The 21,378-nt window shown below is 43.9% G+C and overlaps 1 protein-coding gene across 1 annotated transcript in view; it reads left to right on the forward strand.

Moving 5' to 3' along the window:
- Positions 1-20,869, forward strand: part of AGPAT1 (1-acylglycerol-3-phosphate O-acyltransferase 1) — a 181,392-nt gene extending 160,523 nt beyond the window's left edge. Inside the window, exons 6-7 of the mRNA XM_069237263.1 lie at positions 2,257-2,329; positions 13,492-20,869. Coding sequence (XP_069093364.1) covers positions 2,257-2,329; positions 13,492-13,649 — 231 coding nt within the window. The 3' untranslated portion in view covers positions 13,650-20,869. The remainder of the gene's footprint in view (positions 1-2,256; positions 2,330-13,491) is intronic.
- Positions 20,870-21,378: the final 509 nt, after the last annotated feature.

Below are 21,378 nucleotides of genomic sequence, written 5' to 3' on the forward strand. Positions count from 1 at the left end.
AATGCCAGGCTGTGAGGGTGGGTGGCTTTTCAGTATCCCTGTAAAGACCATTAAGAAGTGGGCGGGGTATCCCCTTGGCACTATCAAGCAGTTGGGTGACTTTCCACACGCAAGATGTGAGTTGGGCACCCCTGTGGTTTGTGAAAGTTAGGCCGCGTAATCTTCAGATAGCCATGCAAGAACATCTGAGGAGTCAGTGCTGTGCCCACATGGTAGACCTAGGTGGGTATCTGGGTGACTTTCCACGAGCCGTGCAAGAACTGAGGAGGATTAGGGCACCACAAAGCTAGAACCAGGCAGTAGAGTCCATGCAAGGTCAGGGAGGGAGCAAGTGTGGCGCGCCCCATGTTGCTGTAAAAATGGGCGATGTTTCTTTAAGGACTGAGTGGGACACAACTGGCACTGCACTGCCAGGGGGTGTGCATGGGTGATCTTCCACTAAGCAGCTCCAGCACGCGTAAGGAGTAAGTCTGGCTCCAGTGGGAGCCTGCCAGGGCTGTGCGTGGAGGTGAGGGTGATGAGCCTTTCCTCATCAGAGTGCGACACGCCTGCAGCAGGGTCTTCGGACTCACTGTCGCACATTAATGTGATGTGTCAACGCTACAGACACGTATGGCCAGCTGGGAGCTGGCTAAAGAGAGATGCGCTTTTAAACCTACACCGTGCCACAGATAATTTTTTTTCTCCTCTTACGGAGCCCCTCATTCCAAACGGTAGCATCATATGGGCATTGTCCTCAATCGAAACCTGTTTTAGTGGCCAGTATATTAGCAGCATCTATCCGTTTTTGATCAAGCGTGCTAAATCTGTGCGGTTGCTCTCGTAATAAATCCTATATTATATCTTTAATTGCACTAATGGAAACCGAGACCTTATGGCTGCCTCTGGGATATTCTAGATATTCTCCTATCCTGAATCCTTTAGATCACCCAGGTCTTGGGACCATTGAAGTCTCAGATTATCTAGTGGGCACAGGTTGTTAGGCAAGGTAGCTGTATGCAACAGTGCCTCACTGTTCTCCAGCCTGTGGCAGGGAACACTCCTGTTTGGGCTCTAGTGAGACCTGCTTGTGATAACACAACTTTAAAAAATAACTACACAATGTGCTTTCCTTGATAGAAGAGAACAGTGTCACTTAGCACCGCCTGTGACTGTGGTGAGTATAGGTGCCAATCTTTTTTGTTGTACAACTTTGGCAAAGTTTGAAAAAAAAAATCATTTACACTTCCGTGTAAATTTGCGACTTGTGATAATTTGTCCTTAACACTAGCCAAGTGGGCTTGCTTAAGATATACTTCTCAGATAATTATTTTGTGGGGCTAGCCATTTGGAAGAAAGTGCATTTTCTTTTCAGTGCATCTTCCTGGCAGCTGGTGCCAGGTCAAAATGTTCCTCTGAGTGATGTATTTTTCTTTGTAATACACACCAAGTGCTGGTGGTCAGTCATCTAGGTGCAGTATGCAGCTAGTAAAACAGAAGGACGGGGGTGGGGTGCAGAAGAGGGTGTGGTGGCAAGAGACACACACTAATATCAATAGAGTATTACTTTGGGTGGCCCCTATCACTCTGTGAGTGACATATGAGTGCAGAGCACTTGTAAGGAGACTCTGGTCACTGGTAGAAAACAATCCAGGTCTGCCTGAATGGTACCCCAAGGCGCAGGTTGTCATATGGACATGGACCAGCTGCTTCTGACCCTACATTACGTGTTGAAGCTCGAAGTGGACATTATCAAGCAGGGAATTTGAATACTGGTGGGTCGGTCTGGAGCTTGAAGGCTACTACTGTTCTTATGTCCTGGTGTTTGCAAAACCAGCTGTTTGTGGGTATATAGTTGCATATGATAGTTGTGAGGAAGAATGTGCTGAGAATCTTACATACTTAAAGAATGTGCTGAGAGTCTGTCTTACATACCCGAATTTAATATTTGGAGGAATGTCAGGATATAATATTCCCCCTTTTGCTCCACCTATTCCACTGTTTCTTTTCCAAGACCTAATGGGCGTTTTTTTAAACCTGTTCTTTTTTTTTAGATATCCAGGCCTGCTCTAAATTTCCCTAAATTAACTGGATCCTGATGAGCCGCAGGATCCTTATGAGGCAGTGACAGGTGTTTTGCTGCGAATGTCCTAGGATTGTTCCATCACTTGTAGCTTGGGATGCTGCCCTCACAGCTTAGGCTTGCCTCCCTTCTGGGGATTTGTTCAGGGGTTGTGGTATCGTGAGGTTGATGCACGGTTATATTTCTTTCCTCAGGTTCCCATCATTCCTATAGTTATGTCTTCGTACAGAGACTTCTACAGCAAGAAGGAGAAAAAGTTTTCTACCGGTAAGTCTTCATCTTTGAAGGTCAACTGTTGACTCATCCTCAGGCGATGGATCTACTCTGCCCTTTTCTCCTTTTGTTTTTCCTTATGTTTTTCTGTTTTCCATCTTACAATCCCTTCTTAAATCTCTCTTCCCCATTTTGTTTTGCCTCTTTCTCTTCCAAGCTGTCTTTTTTTTTTTTTTATTGTATCATTCACTCCTTCTTTACTTTGTTTGAATTCTTTTGAATGTGCAGCTTAAAGATTTTATTAAACCTGGCCGTAACCACCAGTTTGGCTCACAGATGCCTTCGATTTACCCTTCTCCTTGACCTCTTGTGTTGGTTCTGTTGGTTCTCAACCTGCCGCCCTTCTTTACTAATATGTGTCTTCTTCTTAATTGAAAGTTGGTAATATTTAAATGCTTAATTTCAAATAGTTTGATTTTACAACAAATTGTTTTGCTTTGTGGTTTCTTCATTGACACTCATACACTAAAATAGTCAAGCTTGTGTTCTGGCATAAACGATGTTTATGATGTAGAAGTCATTTAAATGGCAAACGTTGTTTTTAAGTGTGAAAAAATAAAAACGACAGCTTAAGACCATATTTACTGAATTCTTTTTTTTTTCTACTATAGCCTTAGAGCCTGCCGTAGTGGGCTATACTGACTAGTAAAGTCCCGCTCTAGCATGCGGCTCAGGCCTTTAAAAGGGAGCAGGACTTTAAGGGCCGGTATAGCCCAGCTACGAAGGGCTATAAGGCTATTCGAACATTCTGCCACCAGAGGGCGGAATGTTCTAATAAATAAAACAAAGGCCTCAGGGAGCCCGAGGGGACAGAAATCCCCTCTGGCTCCCTGAGGCCTTTGTTCAGAGCTGTTGCTGTAAACAAAGAACATTGGAATATTGGAGCTTCGGGCTTTTACCAGCCATTAGAAGCCCGGAGCACTCCATTGTCTCCAATGAAGCACTGAACATTGCAATGTTCTAATTAAAAATGAATTCTGAGTTGAGACCACCGCTAGGCCTCACAACAATGCTACTTAGAAGTGAACAAGAGCATTTTTAATGCATTGGGATCTGGCTATTAAGACCCTGATGTGTTTTACATGGACAATTCCTGCTCTCCTACTTTGCAACTGAGCAAATGAAGTCTCTCACTAAATTAGGCTTCCTATCTGGGCCACACAACTTTATTCAAAATGTGTGCTGCCACGTTTCTTTTGTGTACTGCAAAATACTCCTGACTCAATACCTGACAAGTTCTTCAGACGATGAGACAACTTCTAAAGTTACTGCTATGGAAAGATAGCGCCCAAGAATATCACTACCAACATTACAGAAAAGCACTTTTGAAGGATCTATTGCATTTCTAAAAATTCAGATACTACGACACTGCTTAGTTGTTAAGGGTAAACGAATAGACCTTCACTCTGCAAGATCAGCTTCCTTTTGGACTGATAGACATGCATTTGCTAGGAAAGAATTGACACCTGTAATATAGCCTTAGAACCCGCCGTAGCGGGCTCTACCGGCTATTAAAGCCCCGCTCCCCGCATTAAATGCCCGAGCTGAAGGCGAGGGCATTTAACAAGGGAGAGGGACTTTAATAGCCGGTAGAGCCCGCTACGGCGGGTTCTAAGGCTATTAGAACATTCTGCCACACATGGCAGAATGTTCTATTAAAAAAAAAAAAAATCACGGAGCCCGAGGGGATTAAAATCCCCTCGGGCTCCGTGAGGCTTTGTTCACAGCTGTTGCTGTGAACAAAGCGAACATTGGAATGTTGGCGCTGCGGGCTTTTACCGGCCAGTAAAAGCCCGCAGCACTCCATTGTTTTCAATGGAGCTAGCAACATTCCAATGTTCTAATACAAGGTAAAATATCACCTAGCTACCTCTGGGTACAGCCTCGGTTGTAGAAGTGTGGTCGCGCCTCCTTAGAGCAACCGGATTACGTAGCCAAGTGGGATATATAGCACAGAGCGGGGAATCGTACATCGCTGGTGGTTGAGGAATGGCGTCGCCACATGGACGTCTGTATGGCGGTAGAGATGGTGGTTTATTCCAGCAGGGGTTGTCTCAAGAAATTTAACCAAACCTGGGGTGCATCATTGACACACCATGAGGTTACTGTGAAAAGGATGGCTAGGTAGGGCTTGGCTATTGACACCAAGCTATGAACTCTTCCACTAAAAACCACTAGACTCGGAGATAAACTGAATTGGTAATTTTATTATCTATGCAGCTCCAGATTGTACGATGTTACAGGTACCTTTCCCATTTGCGCAATGGCCTTGTTTCCCACTACTAAGGTATTACAAATTGAGAACTCCGCGAAATGTTTCTAATAAATGAATGCCCAGTTAACATTAAGATAGTTTAAACAACCCTGAAGAATTGCCATAACCTTGTTCCAAGAAAATCGTGCAGGAGATGAAGGTACTACAGCCAGATAGGCACCTTTTGGAAAGCTAAAAAAAAAAAAAAAAAACTTATTACTCCATTAAGGACCAAGCAGCTTTAATATTTCATCATGCCTTGTACTGGTAGTTGTTTTCAGCTCATGTGAAAGTGATCCCTGAATACTCCTAGGTTTTTCAACCTCGTTTTGACTAACGCCCATATTTTCACACCTGTTGTGGTTCACCTGATGTCTGGGCACTATAAGGTATTTCTTGACCACTCTTGACATAGGTCTGGAGTCTGTCTGACAAGTTCCCCAGTTGGGGAAGGAAGAAAGCTGCCAATGTCCAGTATGGTTTGTTCCACAATTTTGTCAGACAATATCAATCATTTTCGGGGACCATGAAATTATAAAGTTTAGGCGATGAATAGGAAATATGCTCAAGAGACAGAGCTACGGAGAGGCACTGAAATGCGAAAGGGTAGCCAGTGAAGGTACTTCTCTCAGAGGAACAGAACTGTCTTACCCAAAAGAACTCCAGGCTGATGAACGTATTAAAAAAAAAAAAAAAAACCTGAAACTCCAAACATGGCCACCACGCCCTTTCAGTGTTGAGGACATTGATGTTGAATGCTGTTGAACTTCCACTATGCAATATTTTGGTGTACTCCTGAAATTGGATACAGTGTCTCAGTGGATCCACCAGTTGACATCCATAACGCGTTTGATTTCTCACACCACCATTCGATGTCAACACTGATGACTTCGATATCGAAGCAAAGATGTTCAGCGGTGAAATTCCATCAACCTCACCAACTCTCCAGAGCAGCTGGTGTCACTGGACGTCATATCGGGTGACTTTGTTCAGTCATCTTTACAGCTTCTATAATTTTCTTTGATTCTGGCTCAAATATGGTGATCAAACCAGTAAGTCTGTGAATCCTCTGCCTTCTCTGAGAAATACCTGCTTCATCAAAGTGCACACCTGTTCTGCCAGGAGGTCCCGGTCCATCTGCACTGCAAGTAGTTCCTTTGAACATGGAATGTAAGAGCTTGAAAAGCACAAGTTCATCAACAGAGGTAACTTGTCATTGCATAAAAAACATTGAGTAATCCGATAACATCGCCAATGGCTTGCTGAACCGAAAAGGAGTTTCTTTATTGCTTTGGTTAGGGAAGAATGACTCGAGCTGGACTTAATTTCTGTAGGATGATCGTTCCACAACTTTGGGCTACGCCAGAAAAGAGACCTTCCTCCCTCCATGGTTTTTCTAATTTGGGGACTAGTAAAGTGCATCTGAATGTGGGAGTGCACAGCACTTGATGGCTTGCATTGATTGAACGAAGGCCCAAGACATTTCTTTGTGCTGTAATAAGCTTAAGAAAAGACATAAAGATCACTCTTTGCTTGAAGGGAAGTCAGTGCATCCCTCTGCAGACCTGACATGTTCGGATCTTTCTTAGCTACAGGTTACTTGAACCTCAAAGTTTTTGATTCCCTAAGTAATCGGGAAACCTCCGGTAAGGGACAAGAATTGCTGATGTATACTTTTTAATCTAAGACGTCTCTCCTTAATATCCCTGAGCAGCACATTGTACAGGGGCGGCTCCTCCGCTATGGCCTCCCCTCACCAGCAGCAACTGCTGCAAACCTTTAAAAATAATACGATAATAAACCATGGTTCGATGGCATCTGTCGCTGTAGATACGCATGTTCTGCAATAGCTCGCCATCTGGTGTTGGGCCGGAGTGTTACAAGTTGTTTTTCTTCGAAGAAGTCTTTCGAGTCACGGGACCGAGTGACTCCTCCTTTTGTCTCCATTGCGCATGGGCGTCGACTCCATCTTCGATTGTTTTTTTTCCGCCATCGGGTTCGGACGTGTTCCTGTCGCTCCGAGTTTCGGAACGGAAAATTAGCTAATTTCGGAAGATTTTCGTCGGTATTGTTGCGTTCGGGATCGGCGTACTTTGATTCCACACCGCATCGAAGATCGAAGAGCTCCGGTGCCCTTCGGGGTAGTTTTTCGATCCTCCGTCGGGGCCTGGTCGGCCCGACCGCGTGCTGAAGAACGCCGATGGAACGGACCCCGTTCCGTTTCTGCCCCAAATGCCACAATAAGTACCCTTACACAGACCAACACTTGGTCTGCAACCTGTGCCTGTCACCTGAGCACAGCGAAGACACCTGCGAGGCCTGTCGTGCGTTCCGGTCCCGAAAAACACTCCGAGACCGTCGAGCCAGAAGACTTCAGATGGCGTCCGCACCGACAGCCCAACGGGAGTTCGAGGAACAGGAAGAAGAAGGTACCTTCTCGATCCAAGACTCAGACTCCGAAGGATTCGACGATACACAAACCGTGAGTAAGACGTCGAAATCCACTCAGAAGAACATTTACAAGGCCCAGGGGACGCCACTGCCACCAGGCCATGGCTCCACCCATAAATTCGGTGACCGCCCGTCGGCACCGAAAAAGGCCCAAACAGTGCCGAGATCGTCCGACTCCGGTCGAGACACCGGCACGCAGCCTTCTCGGGACCGAGAAAGTGCTGGAGACAAGCCTCGACACCGAGATGCCGGTGCCGACACGGCTCGACGCCGAGACAGCGGCACCGAAACAGATCGACGCCGAGAGGTTTCGGCCCCGAAAAAGAAAAGAGTCACCTCGGAGCCGAAAAAACACGCAGACAGGGTTTCGATGCCGAAACAAACTGCAAGCGACCCAGCTTCAGGCTCTTATACAGAAGAGCACTCGCTAACCTCCCAAATGCAGAAGCATAGGTTTGAGGAAGAGCTGCAAGCAACTGATGTGGACCATACGCAAAAGCGTATCTTCATACAGCAGGGGACAGGAAAAATAAGCACCCTTCCCCCCATTAGGAGAAAGAGAAGGTTGGAGTTCCAGACGGAACAGACACCACAACCAAAAGTGGTGAAAAGAGTTACCCCACCACCCTCTCCTCCGCCTGTGATTAACGTCTCACCAGCACAAACTCCATCACACTCCCCAGCTCACACCACCATGAGCCAGGGTGACCAAGATCAGGACGCATGGGACCTATACGACGCCCCAGTGTCAGATAACAGTCCGGAGGCATACCCTACAAAGCCATCTCCACCAGAAGACAGCACCGCGTATTCTCAAGTGGTGGCTAGAGCAGCACAATTTCACAACGTAAGCCTCCACTCAGAACAGGTCGAGGATGATTTCTTATTCAACACCCTCTCCTCCACCCACAGCTCCTACCAAAGCCTGCCTATGCTCCCTGGTATGCTCCGGCACGCAAAAGACATCTTTAAGGAGCCGGTCAAAAGTAGGGCAATCACACCAAGGGTGGAAAAAAAGTATAAGGCGCCTCCTACAGACCCGGCTTTCATCACTACACAGCTGCCACCAGACTCTGTCGTTGTAGGAGCAGCTAGGAAAAGGGCCAACTCTCACACATCTGGAGATGCACCACCCCCAGATAAAGAAAGCCGCAAGTTCGATGCAGCTGGTAAAAGAGTCGCAGCACAAGCTGCAAACCAGTGGCGCATCGCGAACTCCCAGGCACTACTTGCGCGCTATGACAGAGCCCACTGGGACGAGATGCAACATCTCATTGAACATCTGCCCAAGGACTTACAAAATAGGGCAAAACAAGTGGTTGAGGAGGGACAGACCATTTCCAACAACCAGATCCGCTCCTCCATGGACGCTGCAGATACAGCTGCACGGACAATTAATACATCTGTAACTATCAGAAGGCATGCATGGCTCCGAACGTCTGGATTTAAACCAGAGATTCAACAAGCAGTTCTCAATATGCCTTTTAATGAAAAAGAACTGTTCGGTCCAGAAGTGGACACAGCGATTGAGAAACTCAAAAAAGATACGGACACTGCCAAAGCCATGGGCGCACTCTACTCCCCGCAGAGCAGAGGGAATTACAGCACATTCCGTAAAACGCCCTTTCGAGGGGGGTTTCGAGGTCAAAGCACACAAGCCAGCACCTCACAAGCCACACCGTCCAGTTACCAGGGACAGTATAGAGGAGGTTTTCGGGGACAATATAGAGGAGGGCAATTCCCTAGAAATAGAGGAAGATTTCAAAGCCCCAAAGCCCCTACTACTAAACAGTGACTCACAGGTCACTCACCCCCTCCACACAACACCAGTGGGGGGAAGAATAGGCCATTATTACAAAGCATGGGAGGAAATCACTACAGACACTTGGGTTCTAGCAATTATCCAACATGGTTATTGCATAGAATTTCTACAATTCCCTCCAAACATACCACCAAAAGCACAAAATTTAACAACACACCATTCCAATCTCCTGGAGATAGAAGTGCAGGCACTATTGCAAAAGAATGCAATCAAATTAGTGCCAAACACACAAATAAACACAGGAGTTTACTCACTGTACTTTCTGATACCAAAGAAGGACAAAACACTGAGACCAATCCTAGACCTCAGAGTAGTGAACACTTTCATCAAATCAGACCACTTCCACATGGTCACACTACAAGAAGTATTGCCATTGCTAAAACTACACGACTACATGGCAACTTTAGACCTCAAGGATGCTTATTTCCATATACCAATACACCCATCGCACAGGAAATACCTAAGGTTTGTATTCAAAGGAATACATTACCAATTCAAGGTACTGCCTTTCGGATTAACAACCGCACCAAGAGTCTTTACCAAATGTCTAGCGGTAGTCGCTGCACACATAAGAAGGCAGCAAATACATGTGTTCCCATATTTGGACGACTGGCTAATCAAGGCCCATTCGTTCAAACAGTGCTCAAATCACACAAATCAGATCATACAAACCCTCTTCAAACTAGGGTTCACCGTCAATTTCACAAAATCCAAAATTCTGCCACGCAAGGTACAACAATACCTGGGAGCCATAATAGACACATCAAAAGGAGTAGCCACTCCAAGTCCACAAAGAATTCAAAATTTCAACACCATCATACAACGCATGTATCCAACACAAAAGATACAGGCAAAGATGGTATTACAACTCCTAGGCATGATGTCATCATGCATAGTCATTGTCCCAAACGCAAGACTGCACATGAGGCCCTTACAACAATGCCTAGCATCACAGTGGTCTCAAGCACAGGGTCACCTTTTAGATCTGGTGTTAATAGACTGCCAAACTTACCTCTCGCTTCTGTGGTGGAACAACATAAATTTAAACAAGGGGCGGCCTTTCCAAGACCCAGTGCCACAATACGTAATAACAACAGATGCTTCCATGACAGGGTGGGGAGCACACCTCGATCAACACAGCATACAAGGACAATGGAACGTACATCAAACAAAACTGCATATCAATCACCTAGAACTTCTAGCAGTTTTTCAAGCACTAAAGGCTTTCCAACCAATAATAGTTCACAAATACATTCTCGTCAAAACAGACAACATGACAACAATGTATTATCTAAACAAGCAGGGGGGGACGCACTCCACGCAGTTAAGCCTGCTAGCACAAAAAATTTGGCATTGGGCAATTCACAACCAAATTCGCCTAATTGCACAGTTTATACCAGGGATCCAAAATCAACTCGCAGACAATCTCTCTCGAGATCACCAACAGGTCCACGAATGGGAAATTCACCCCCAAATTCTGAACACTTATTTCAAACTCTGGGGAACACCTCAGATAGACTTGTTTGCGACAAGGGAGAACGCAAAATGCCAAAACTTCGCATCCAGATACCCACACAAACAATCCCAAGGCAATGCCCTATGGATGAACTGGTCAGGGATATTTGCTTACGCTTTTCCTCCTCTCCCTCTCCTTCCTTACCTGGTAAACAAACTCAGTCAAAGCAAACTCAAACTCATATTAATAGCACCAACTTGGGCAAGGCAACCCTGGTACACAACGCTACTAGACCTATCAGTGGTACCCTGCATCAAATTGCCCAACAGGCCAGATCTGTTGACACAGCACAACCAAAAGATCAGACACCCAGATCCAGCATCGCTGAATCTAGCAATCTGGCTCCTGAAATCCTAGAATTTGGGCACTTACAACTTACCCAAGAATGTATGGAAGTCATAAAACAAGCAAGAAGGCCATCCACCAGGCACTGCTATGCAAGTAAATGGAAGAGGTTTGTTTGCTACTGCCATATTAATCAAATACAACCATTACACACAACTCCAGAACATGTAGTGGGTTACTTGCTTCACTTACAAAAATCTAACCTAGCTTTCTCTTCCATTAAGATTCACCTTGCAGCAATATCTGCATACCTGCAGACTACCTATTCAACTTCCCTATATAAAATACCAGTCATTAAAGCATTCATGGAGGGCCTTAGGAGAATTATACCACCAAGAACACTACCTGTTCCTTCATGGAACCTAAATGTTGTCCTAACTAGACTTATGGGTCCACCTTTTGAACCCATGCACTCCTGCGACATACAGTTCCTAACCTGGAAGGTGGCATTTCTCATCGCCATTACTTCCCTGAGAAGAGTAAGCGAGATTCAGGCGTTTACTATACAGGAACCTTTTATACAACTACACAAAAATAAAGTCGTCCTAAGGACCAATCCTAAATTTTTGCCAAAGGTTATTTCACCGTTCCATCTAAATCAAACAGTGGAACTTCCAGTGTTCTTTCCACAGCCAGATACCGTAGCTGAAAGGGCACTACATACATTAGATGTCAAAAGAGCATTGATGTATTACATTGACAGAACAAAAAACATCAGAAAGACTAAACAACTCTTTATTGCATTTCAAAAACCTCATGCAGGAAACCCAATTTCAAAACAAGGTATAGCCAGATGGATAGTTAAATGCATCCAAATCTGCTACCTTAAAGCTAAACGACAGCTGCCCATTACACCAAGGGCACACTCAACCAGAAAGAAAGGTGCTACCATGGCCTTTCTAGGAAACATCCCAATGCAAGAAATATGTAAGGCAGCCACATGGTCTACGCCTCACACATTCACCAAGCACTACTGTGTAGACGTGTTATCCGCACAACAAGCCACAGTAGGTCAAGCCGTATTAAGGACATTATTTCAGACTACTTCCACTCCTACAGGCTGATCCACCGCTTTTGGGGAAATAACTGCTTACTAGTCTATGCAGAACATGCGTATCTACAGCGACAGATGCCATCGAACTGAAAATGTCACTTACCCAGTGTACATCTGTTCGTGGCATCAGTCGCAGTAGATTCGCATGTGCCCACCCGCCTCCCCGGAAGCCTGTAGCAGTTTGGAAGTTACCTTCAATTATTTATATATGTATCATCTCAACCTTAAATAGGTGCATACTTAGTCACTCCATTGCATGGGCACTATTACTGCAATTCAACTCCTACCTCACCCTCTGCGGGGAAAAACAATCGAAGATGGAGTCGACGCCCATGCGCAATGGAGACAAAAGGAGGAGTCACTCGGTCCCGTGACTCGAAAGACTTCTTCGAAGAAAAACAACTTGTAACACTCCGGCCCAACACCAGATGGCGAGCTATTGCAGAACATGCAAATCTACTGCGACTGATGCCACGAACAGATGTACACTGGGTAAGTGACATTTTCATTTATTATCGTTTTATTTTTGAAAGAGCGTGGCCGTGGGGGTGACGAGCACTGAGGGGACTACACATCATTTCTCATCATTCTTTATCCCTTAACTCACTTTTCACTTAAAATTATAGAGTAGGTTTGTTATATTTACATTGCGAATGGTTTTATTTACTATTTTTTTCATTTTCGTTCTTGTAGCATTTTGCATTTTTTTGTAGTGTGTACCTATTTTTAACTGAAAATCCTGTTTCACCTTTATTTGCATTTCCTTTCCCTTTTGTGTGCATGCACTTCTCGTTTTCATGTCTTGTGATCAGACTAGTTTGTGTCCTTTTCACCAGTCAATTTCTTTAAGGTCTTAAATCTTGCCATTTGGGTTCAGGGAAGTTGTAGACATCACTTAAGTCATAATGCCAGTTTATTGAATTTCAGTCAGACCTACTCTATTTCTTTGTTATTGCCTCTGCCTCTTTTTTTTATTTTATTGTAAAACACTTTTCCACTTCATTTTTATATGCATTACATGTTCTCCTGTGTAACTCTGTTAATTTGTTTTGTTCTGATGTTTTTCTTCCTTCATGCCTTGGTCATGGCATCTCATACCTTTTTTTTCTTTTTTCTTTTTCTTTTTCCATCTTGCTCTTAAATTGCTTGCATGACTTTCTCCCCTTCTCTATTTCTCTGTTTATGATTGGATTCCTTTTTCTTTTTCCATTTTTAACTGTTAACTCATTTTCTTATGTTTCTGTCTCTACTGCTTTATTTTCGTGTCTATTGCACTTTCACGCGGTTTTATGTTGCTCTATTTTGCATACTTTTTCTGATGTTTCTCTTTTCTCTTTTTCCCTTTTTCTGATCCTCCTACCTTCCTCTTTTCTTTCCCTACTCCTGTTTTGTTCACATTCCCGTTTGTTTCCTTTTTCCTCTCCTAATCACTCCTTCCCTTCTACATTTCGCGTTGGTCTTTCTTCTTGTTCTCTCTTCCCATCACATCTCTTCTACTTCTCTGCTCATCTTTACTCGTTCATGTGTTGTGCTCGTCTTTCCCCCTTTTGCTTCCTTTGCCTCCGTCCACTCCTTTCCATCTCCTTCATACCTTCTCCACCGCACCTCTTTGCCCCATTCCTTCTGCTCCTCATTGCCCCCATTTTGTTCTTCTCCCGTTTGCTTGCCTGATCCTTTGCTCCTCTTCTCCTTCCTCCCATATCTCCGCTCTCAGGGAAGTGCATGGTGCGGATTCTTCCCCGGATAGAGACCAGAGGGCTGACTGCGGACGATGTTCCTGAGCTGACCGAGAGCGTGCGGAGGACCATGCTGTCTGCTTTCCTCGAGATGTCTGGTGAAGCCAGAGACAAGGACCCTGGTGGTGGCCAGTGAATCCCAGGAAGGCAAAAAAAAAGGATACGCAAGCGGATGGAGGCGGTGGGGCTACCTCGAGGGGCTGAAGGCAGCAGGGACAGTGATCAGTGGGGCCAAAGCGCACTTACAAAATAGGGCCTGAAGAAGGTCAACCTACGTATGCGAGAGAAACACTTGTCAGTGGCTTATTATGAACATAAAAAGGAACAATGTGATGTGGGTTTTTTAGGGAGGACCTCACCCCCTCCCATGATCAAGAAGTTAAAATGGGGACACAGTCCATTCCAGCTGTGAGGAAAAAAGAAAACCTAGCGGCGCCCCCTTCCTTTGAAGCTCACTTACTTGGAACGGTCCATTCTAAGAGCATTAACTCAGATTGAGCCACATGGCATGATCCATTTGTACCTCAGCGGGGGTGCGGTGAGGGTGGACACAAAGCAAGAGGCATTCACCCTCAAACCCCTGTTCATAACAATCCCCTTTTGTTATTTTGTGCTGTCAGTCACCTTATTTATTTATTGTGAGAAGGTGTTCTTTTCCCTTGTGTTTTCTGTTGCTACTCTGTTCTTTATTTTTGGCTCAGGTTTGTTTCGCTGAGGAGGAGACGGAAAAAGAGAAGTTGCTGCCTTTTCACGTAAAAATATATACGCATTTCCATTTTAGTTGTCTCTCCCAGTGATGGTGGAATTGCCTCTTGCTATATAAGAACGAAGTTCAGATTTTGTTGCCAAACACTCCCAGTACCCGAAATTGCTCCACATGTGGCAGCAATGGAATACATTTTTTAAATTTATTTTTTGTATTTTCTGCAACACATTCAGTAGCTGTTTGCTGTGCAACAGTTTGATAATTGTGTGTACTAGCTTCTGATCATTAAGTCACTCATTGTATGTGCGAAGGGAGGCGGAGCCCTGTCGTCCATACCAGCAAGAGCTGTTCGCTTTAAATTCAACCCACAATTGTAGGGTGTGTGATTAGCGTGGCTGATGGCAACCTTTAGGAAGGGTTGGATATGTTTACTTTAATCCAGGATATTTTTGCAGTGTTAGGTGATTTGTTTTCGCTCATGCTATCGGTCTGAATTAATGTGCCTGACAAATTATATTTTAGTCCCCGGAGAAGAGTTGAAGGAATATTAGTTCCCCTTCTTCAATGTCTTTACGGCCAATTTATGCTGCTAGGGGTTGTCTCTTCTATAACCGCCCTGAAAGTTACTTTCTGTGTTGACAACTTCACCAGACTCACCCCGTCATAGGTCAGTTTGGCCTTTTATGTCAGTTCTCCTAATTTTTTCAGTGCCATTTTTCTTTCTTCCTGGCTGCGGCCCCTCCTTCAAAGCAGTCTTCAGTGACTTCCAATTTAGAGGTAGACTGGCCTCTTGATTGATGAATACCGGACAGGACAGAGGTATAGCTGAATTTTGGAAGCACCCCTTTCTTCTGACTGAAGTTTCCAAATACACCAAGCATGTCACTCAAGTTAAAGTTACAAGAATCTGTTGATTCCCCATCGCCTTTTAGAAGAGGACTGCTGGGGCTAAGATTGTTGCAGCCACTTAATCAGTGTGCAGTTAGAGCTTCTAGATAGTTGCTGCTTCGTTGTTAATAAAAGAGGCATTTGAGTTCTGTGTAGGTGCAACCTAAGCAAATAGTCTTCCTGATCCAGTCTCCTGTACAGGGCACATCTTGGTGGACCACCCTTAATGTTCATTTCTTGAGAAGTATCTCTGATTTAGTTATTGCTGAAGAGCAGGGAGTTCTGTCACAAATCATTAATTTTTCCATGAGGGAAAGTGGTGAAGGAACTCTTGATGTTCGTTTTTTTTTTTTTTTTTGTCGGGAGTGCCTGCTGTTTGAGTTGGTTCATTGGTGAGCTGCTGGAAATCTTCAGGCACACACCAAATGAGTTGGCATCGGCCAGATTGGCAGGGCTCTGACCTGCAATTTCATGCTGACTTGACCGGAAGTGATTCTTTCCCTTCACCCCAAATTTTTCTTGTGTAGTAACATGTAAAAGAACGAGACGTTCAATTTGATTACATGCCTAATTTTAACCCTTCTCGCTTCCTGCAGGGTCTACGTCCTACTCTGTTGTTGACTGGCTTGCCTTCCTCCTCTTTTGTAACCTATGAAAGGGTTCACAACATGGATGTTTTTGTACTGTATTCTCAAACAGTGCTACTGTACACTTGTGCAACAAGTATGAGGAGTTGATAAAGTATGTTGAACAGATTGTCTCACTCATGGGCCCTTACAATGTCCAATACTTATGTGGTGGTCCTCTGCGAGCACTCATCCCATATTGATCAGTTTAAGAGTCGTGGGGTTGTAGGCATTCAGTAGCTGTTCAGGAACTGGATCTTTCATTGTAATCCATTGTACAAGAAAGATAGACGAATGTGCCCTAGTAACACTTGGCCAAGGTTTTACCAGAATTCTTTAGGTAAAGGGTATTGTGCAGGTCTGTGGTCGGATTTCTTGATTTGTGAATCGGGTAGTTGTCAGGTCTTCTGTTGGAGACTAAAGCTTGGGCAGGTGCACTTGTACCACACCGTGAAGCTTGAACATCTTGGTTAGTATCCTTGAAGCTTGGTCAATATAACCTGCTATGGTACAAGGCATTTGGAGACCCACTTTTGCACTAGTCTTTGATGCTTGGGTTATAAACCAGTCCTTAAGCTTTGTTTTACTATGTGGCCTTGAAAAATAACTTGTAAAACCACATGCAGATTAGATAGCTGTGCAGACATAACATTAGGCAAAAGATCTTGATCTAGGCAGTGAAGTTCGGTCACAAGTGCATACGCTAGACAATGAAACTTCCAGTAGTGGTCTTTGCACTGGACCATGGCACTTGCAAAGAAGCATTTATAATGCGCATTGAAGCTTAGGAGGACGCCTTTATTCTGAAATATGTTGCTTGCCGAAAGCTTTTCATATTAGAAGTCCTGGATAGAGAGCATGTACTGGGCTACGAACATAAGTTTGACAAGAAGCCTTTATTCTAGCCCTTGTATTTTGGGTATGAATGGTTTTACTAAACCATGAAGCATGAAACTTCCATCTTGACTATTGACACAGTTCTTGTGTTGTGTTCTGAACCATAGAACTAGAGCAACAATGCCTGTACTATCATGAAGCTAGGGCGGACTCCTGTACACGGCCATTCATTTGCAATTACAGCTCTTGTTCTAAAAGATGATGGGTACCCAAATTCTGTTGTCAAAATGTGATGCTAATGTTGTTGTGTTGTAAAACGAGGCTTTATCCAGTGTGTTCAGTACAGCAGGAGGCATGATCAGAGGCTCCTGTTGTGGGGTGTGAAATGTGAAGCTTGGACCGTTATCTTCATACGAAATCACAAAGCTTGGTGAAGTGACTAGACCATACAGCTTGGCTAGAAGTTCTTGATTTGAACTCTGATATATGAATAGAAGCATAAATGCACTTACTCGAGACAATGGCACTTACACAGAATCTCATCCTAGAAAACTGAAGCTTTTTTAGGGGACCATGTGCACCAAGACCTGAATTGAAGCATGTGATGCCTTTACTAAAGCTCTTGTAATAGACTGAACGCTTATCCACTGTTCGCACATTAGAGCATGGAGCTGAATACACATTTTGTACTGGTTTGAAAAAGCCTGATGAAAGCTGCTGAAGTAATATTTTTATAGCTGGGAGAAGCTGTTGTATCAAAGAATGAATCCTTGGTAGAATTAAGTTGTAGATCCTAAAATCCACAGAGTATATGGGAGAGTTTGACATAAGCAATGCTTCCAGCTCATACACCTTGGAAAAATGCCTGTCTTACTAAAGCGTGGACCTTTAGTAGCTGCTTGTGTTAAGATTCGGTTCCTCAGTATAAACTCTTATCAGAATCCAAGCTTTTTCTTGATGTTTCTACATCCGTTTTTAAAGCCTGACCCTGAAGCTTTATCTTACATTTGACATCCGTTTTTGTTGAAGCACTTGTATCTCAGCTCTGTTTTGAATGAAGCTCTGGTATCACATTTATTCACCTTGAACAAAACACGTTTATCCTATTCAGTGATGCTTCCAAATTCTTTTGTTGAGTCGTGTTCAGAGCTCCTTGTAGTTCTTTGCTAAGAGTTGGCCAAAACCATTGTTTCTTTTGTCTCAAACGTTACAGGAGTGTTGTCTACCAACTCCGAACCTTGAATTCCTTTTTCCCTCTCTGAGTTTTAGCCAAATCTCATATTGTCTATCAACTTTGGCCAGTTATTCTGCCCCATGTCCTGATCCCAATAAACCCTATTGGAACTGAAGTTGTTGTAGATGGTATGTCCTAGCCTTGCCATCCTGAAACATCTATCAAATCTATCGAATTAAGTTCTTGGGCACTGCGCCTAAAATCTGACTCTTACTTTTGTTAAGTATTAATTGCTATTCTTCTTTCTTGTTTCTTCATATTTAAAAAACAGCATCCAGCCCTATTTGTCAACCTTGACTGCAACTCCCCCATCATGTCCCTAAGGCATTACTGTATGTCTTGGATTCCATCTCTCCACTTTGATAATTCACCCCTGTCCCTCAAGTAAACTACAATTCTTCAGTCCCAACTTTTATTTACATTTCTCAGTTGTGTCCCTTGGCCATGATTGATAGCCTTGAATTCTATTTTGACAAGGCAGCAACTTACGTTGAATCTGTCTATAATGAGCCAGTTTGTTGTTGATGTTGTTCACCTTCTGTCTTTTGCTGACGGTTCACTGGATACACTCTTGACAATTGTCTTGTTTGCTGAACTACTGAACGTGGCTAAATACTGTGTTTTACCTTTCTGTTGAGCTTTCTTAAATCTGTTTCTAAACTGAAATTTTGGGCCAAAGTTTTGTCTTTTTTTGTTTTAAATCATGTGGAAGCTCTGGTATTTGCCCCTCCTTTTTGGTTGACCTATGTAACTGACAACTCGGTCTTAGCTAAAGTACTTAATTAGTTCTTCACCCTTGAGTTGAGCTATATGTATTAGTCAGTTACACTTCTGCCAACTAAGTCTGTCTTTAATGCAAGCTTAGTTGGATTGGGGTCACAGCTCGTGCTAGATATTAAATGGCTGGTTAAGTGGCTGTAACCTCAGTGCTGGCACAGACGGGAGATGGTGGTGCTCATGTTCGGGTTCAGGGCGGGGTTTACATTTAAAGAGAGTCAATGGTATGAGGTTTAGAGTACGTGGCCAAACCAGGGCAGTTGTAGAGGGTGAAATGTTATACCCGCTTCTTCTTAAATGTATGAGGAGCAGAAGGATGGTAAAACAAACACCCTGGGACTGGTTTTGTTTACTCCTATTGTTTCATTTTTAAATGTTTTAATATTTGTTTTCTTTTTTACTCGGTAGCATTGCCTTTGTGTGAAATTTATTACAAATGTGAATTTCTTTTGCACATTCAAATATTCTCTTTGCCCCTACCCACCTTCCATTAATGACTTAAAGTGCTTTGTCACTACTTTTCCGGGTGCCCAGTGCTGCTTCGCTCTCCCTCTAAAAGATGTTGTGGAATTGCAAGGTGGGGTGGTGGCATGGTGGAGGCATAGCCAGCCGTGGTCCTTGGCATTTTGGGGGATTCTAGTGATAACAAAGGAAGAGCGGGCTAGCCTTAGAGATAGAAATGTGTGCCTACAGAGGAAAAACTTGTCTGGAGGAGAGGTTCTATCTTGAAATGACAGCTCTGTGATCTCAGACAGTCCTCCAGATTGATATTATTTATTCATTTACGTAGTTAAATAGTTTTCTTTTCTCACCTCACTGTTGGACAATTGTTCAGTGGGAAAGCACTTAGACCTTATTCTAACAATTATGTATTGGAATGATTTTAACTGCAATTATGTAATCCAGTGTGGCTTAAGTGCAGAGCCTTAGATGGTAGATGATAGTGCATGAAGCCAGGTGCCACGACTGGTAAGAGCCATGCAGAAGAATACACAGAGATCAGAACTCTGGACTTGTGTGGGAGCAAAAGAGTCCAGGAGAGGGGACACTCCCTTCCATAGCCATCTGCCTCATGTCTGTTCAGCAGCGGATGCAAGTATTATAGGTCTCGCATCCCTCCCACCAGGTTTTGGTTTTGTTGTTTCCTCCTCTTGTGGGGAGCATAGCTGCATCTTCTGCAAAATGGCGGAGAGGAAGTCAATTGTACCTCCCTATGCTTGTTGTAAAGCCATCTGTGCAATATGCCACACTGTTGCTAGGTTTCTCTGCCAATGTCACTCCGAGGGACCTTCCTGCTTTTTGTCTCTGATTGTTGTACTTTATTTCCCCATGGTCTCAGCCATTTCACACTTTGCAAGTTGACCTTAAAGTAGATGATGGAACAGTGTGTAGAGAAGATGAGTAGTGTACATCTGTCTCCTGTGAGACCAAAGTTGTCCGGCTCCCTGTCGAAGGACTTATGCAATCCTGTGTGCACGTGTTATTTTCTGGAATGGTCGTAGGTGCTGCACATCCTAGGATACCGTTACTTACCATTGCAGTTTCTGACGTCACCTTTTCTCCATCCTGTGAGAAGTCCAGAACACTCCAAATCCACTTTTTAATGTGCAATGGAGCAGAATGTCAACTCCCAGAAGCCCTTGCCAGGGATATCAAGGAACCGGCATTCCCTCCTTTTGCCAAGGTCGCTAAGGTTTAGTTGGCGGGCGTGAAACAGACAGGGGATGTTTTGAACATTCAGAATCCAGTATTTTTTTTATTTGTATCTTTTTATGTTATGATTTTATTGTTTGTGCTGTGATTGGCAAGTCCTGCTGTGTCAGTTTAACCTTTTTCAAGAATCTGCTTCCCATGGGGGTTCCCAGCAGCCCCAGGGGAGCTTCAGATTTTGATTTTATGAACACCATTGTAGGGCCCACAGAAAGAAAGTCTGATGCTAAACGGACATGGATGGGGGAGCGAATGGGCGCGCTTCCCTCCTTGCAGGGCTGCGGTGTCAGCAGTTGAAATACTTTATGCACACAGCCAATGCAAAACAGACTACCCTCGTTACAGACGATTTGGAAAATGGGTCGGCACCACACCTTTGAGTGTTCTGAGGGAATCGACTGCTGAAAAAAAAAAAAAAAAAAACAGAAGATTGAACCGGGAGGAGTGGAAAGCAGAGAGGCCATTTCTTCCGTAGCGTTGTAGATGTATTTTTTATGGATATACATATAATGATCAGATCCAACAACTCCTGTGCTTCAGAACCACTTGTCAATAAAGACACCTGGCTATGAAATGGGTCTACTGTTTGCTTCCTTCTTAAGTACTTTGCAGTTTAACTATAAAAAAAAAAGTGTGTGCACATCACAAATGTGCTCAAGAAGAAACTTAGGAACAGTGCTATGAGGCCTTTTGTATCAATGTATTCCAAAAGGTTTTGTGTGCTTTTCATTAAAACTTTTAGTGTTCTGTTAGCACCTGCTTTTGGGAAAACACTCACCTTGAAACAGTAGTCACCTAATTTCAGGTTGTCACCTGAAAGCCTAAGACTTGAATATGGTGTCAGCGGAAACAAGAAGGTATGACAAAGACCACCTCTTTTCTTGCATTTATGGATTCATGCTATCTACAAAGATAAGTCGATCTTCTTATTGTGTTCCGTGTTGGTACAGATGAGTTAAAAAAAAAAATTGTATTAAAGGAAAAACAAATTGTTACATGAAAATACTGACATCCTTTTTATCAGTGAGTGTGGACCGCTACAGCCCGTGGGTAACCGACTCAGTGGCGGCTCCTGTACAGGGGCAAC

Source organism: Pleurodeles waltl, chromosome 6 (genome assembly GCF_031143425.1).
Source record: "Pleurodeles waltl isolate 20211129_DDA chromosome 6, aPleWal1.hap1.20221129, whole genome shotgun sequence".
Taxonomy (NCBI): domain Eukaryota; kingdom Metazoa; phylum Chordata; class Amphibia; order Caudata; family Salamandridae; genus Pleurodeles; species Pleurodeles waltl.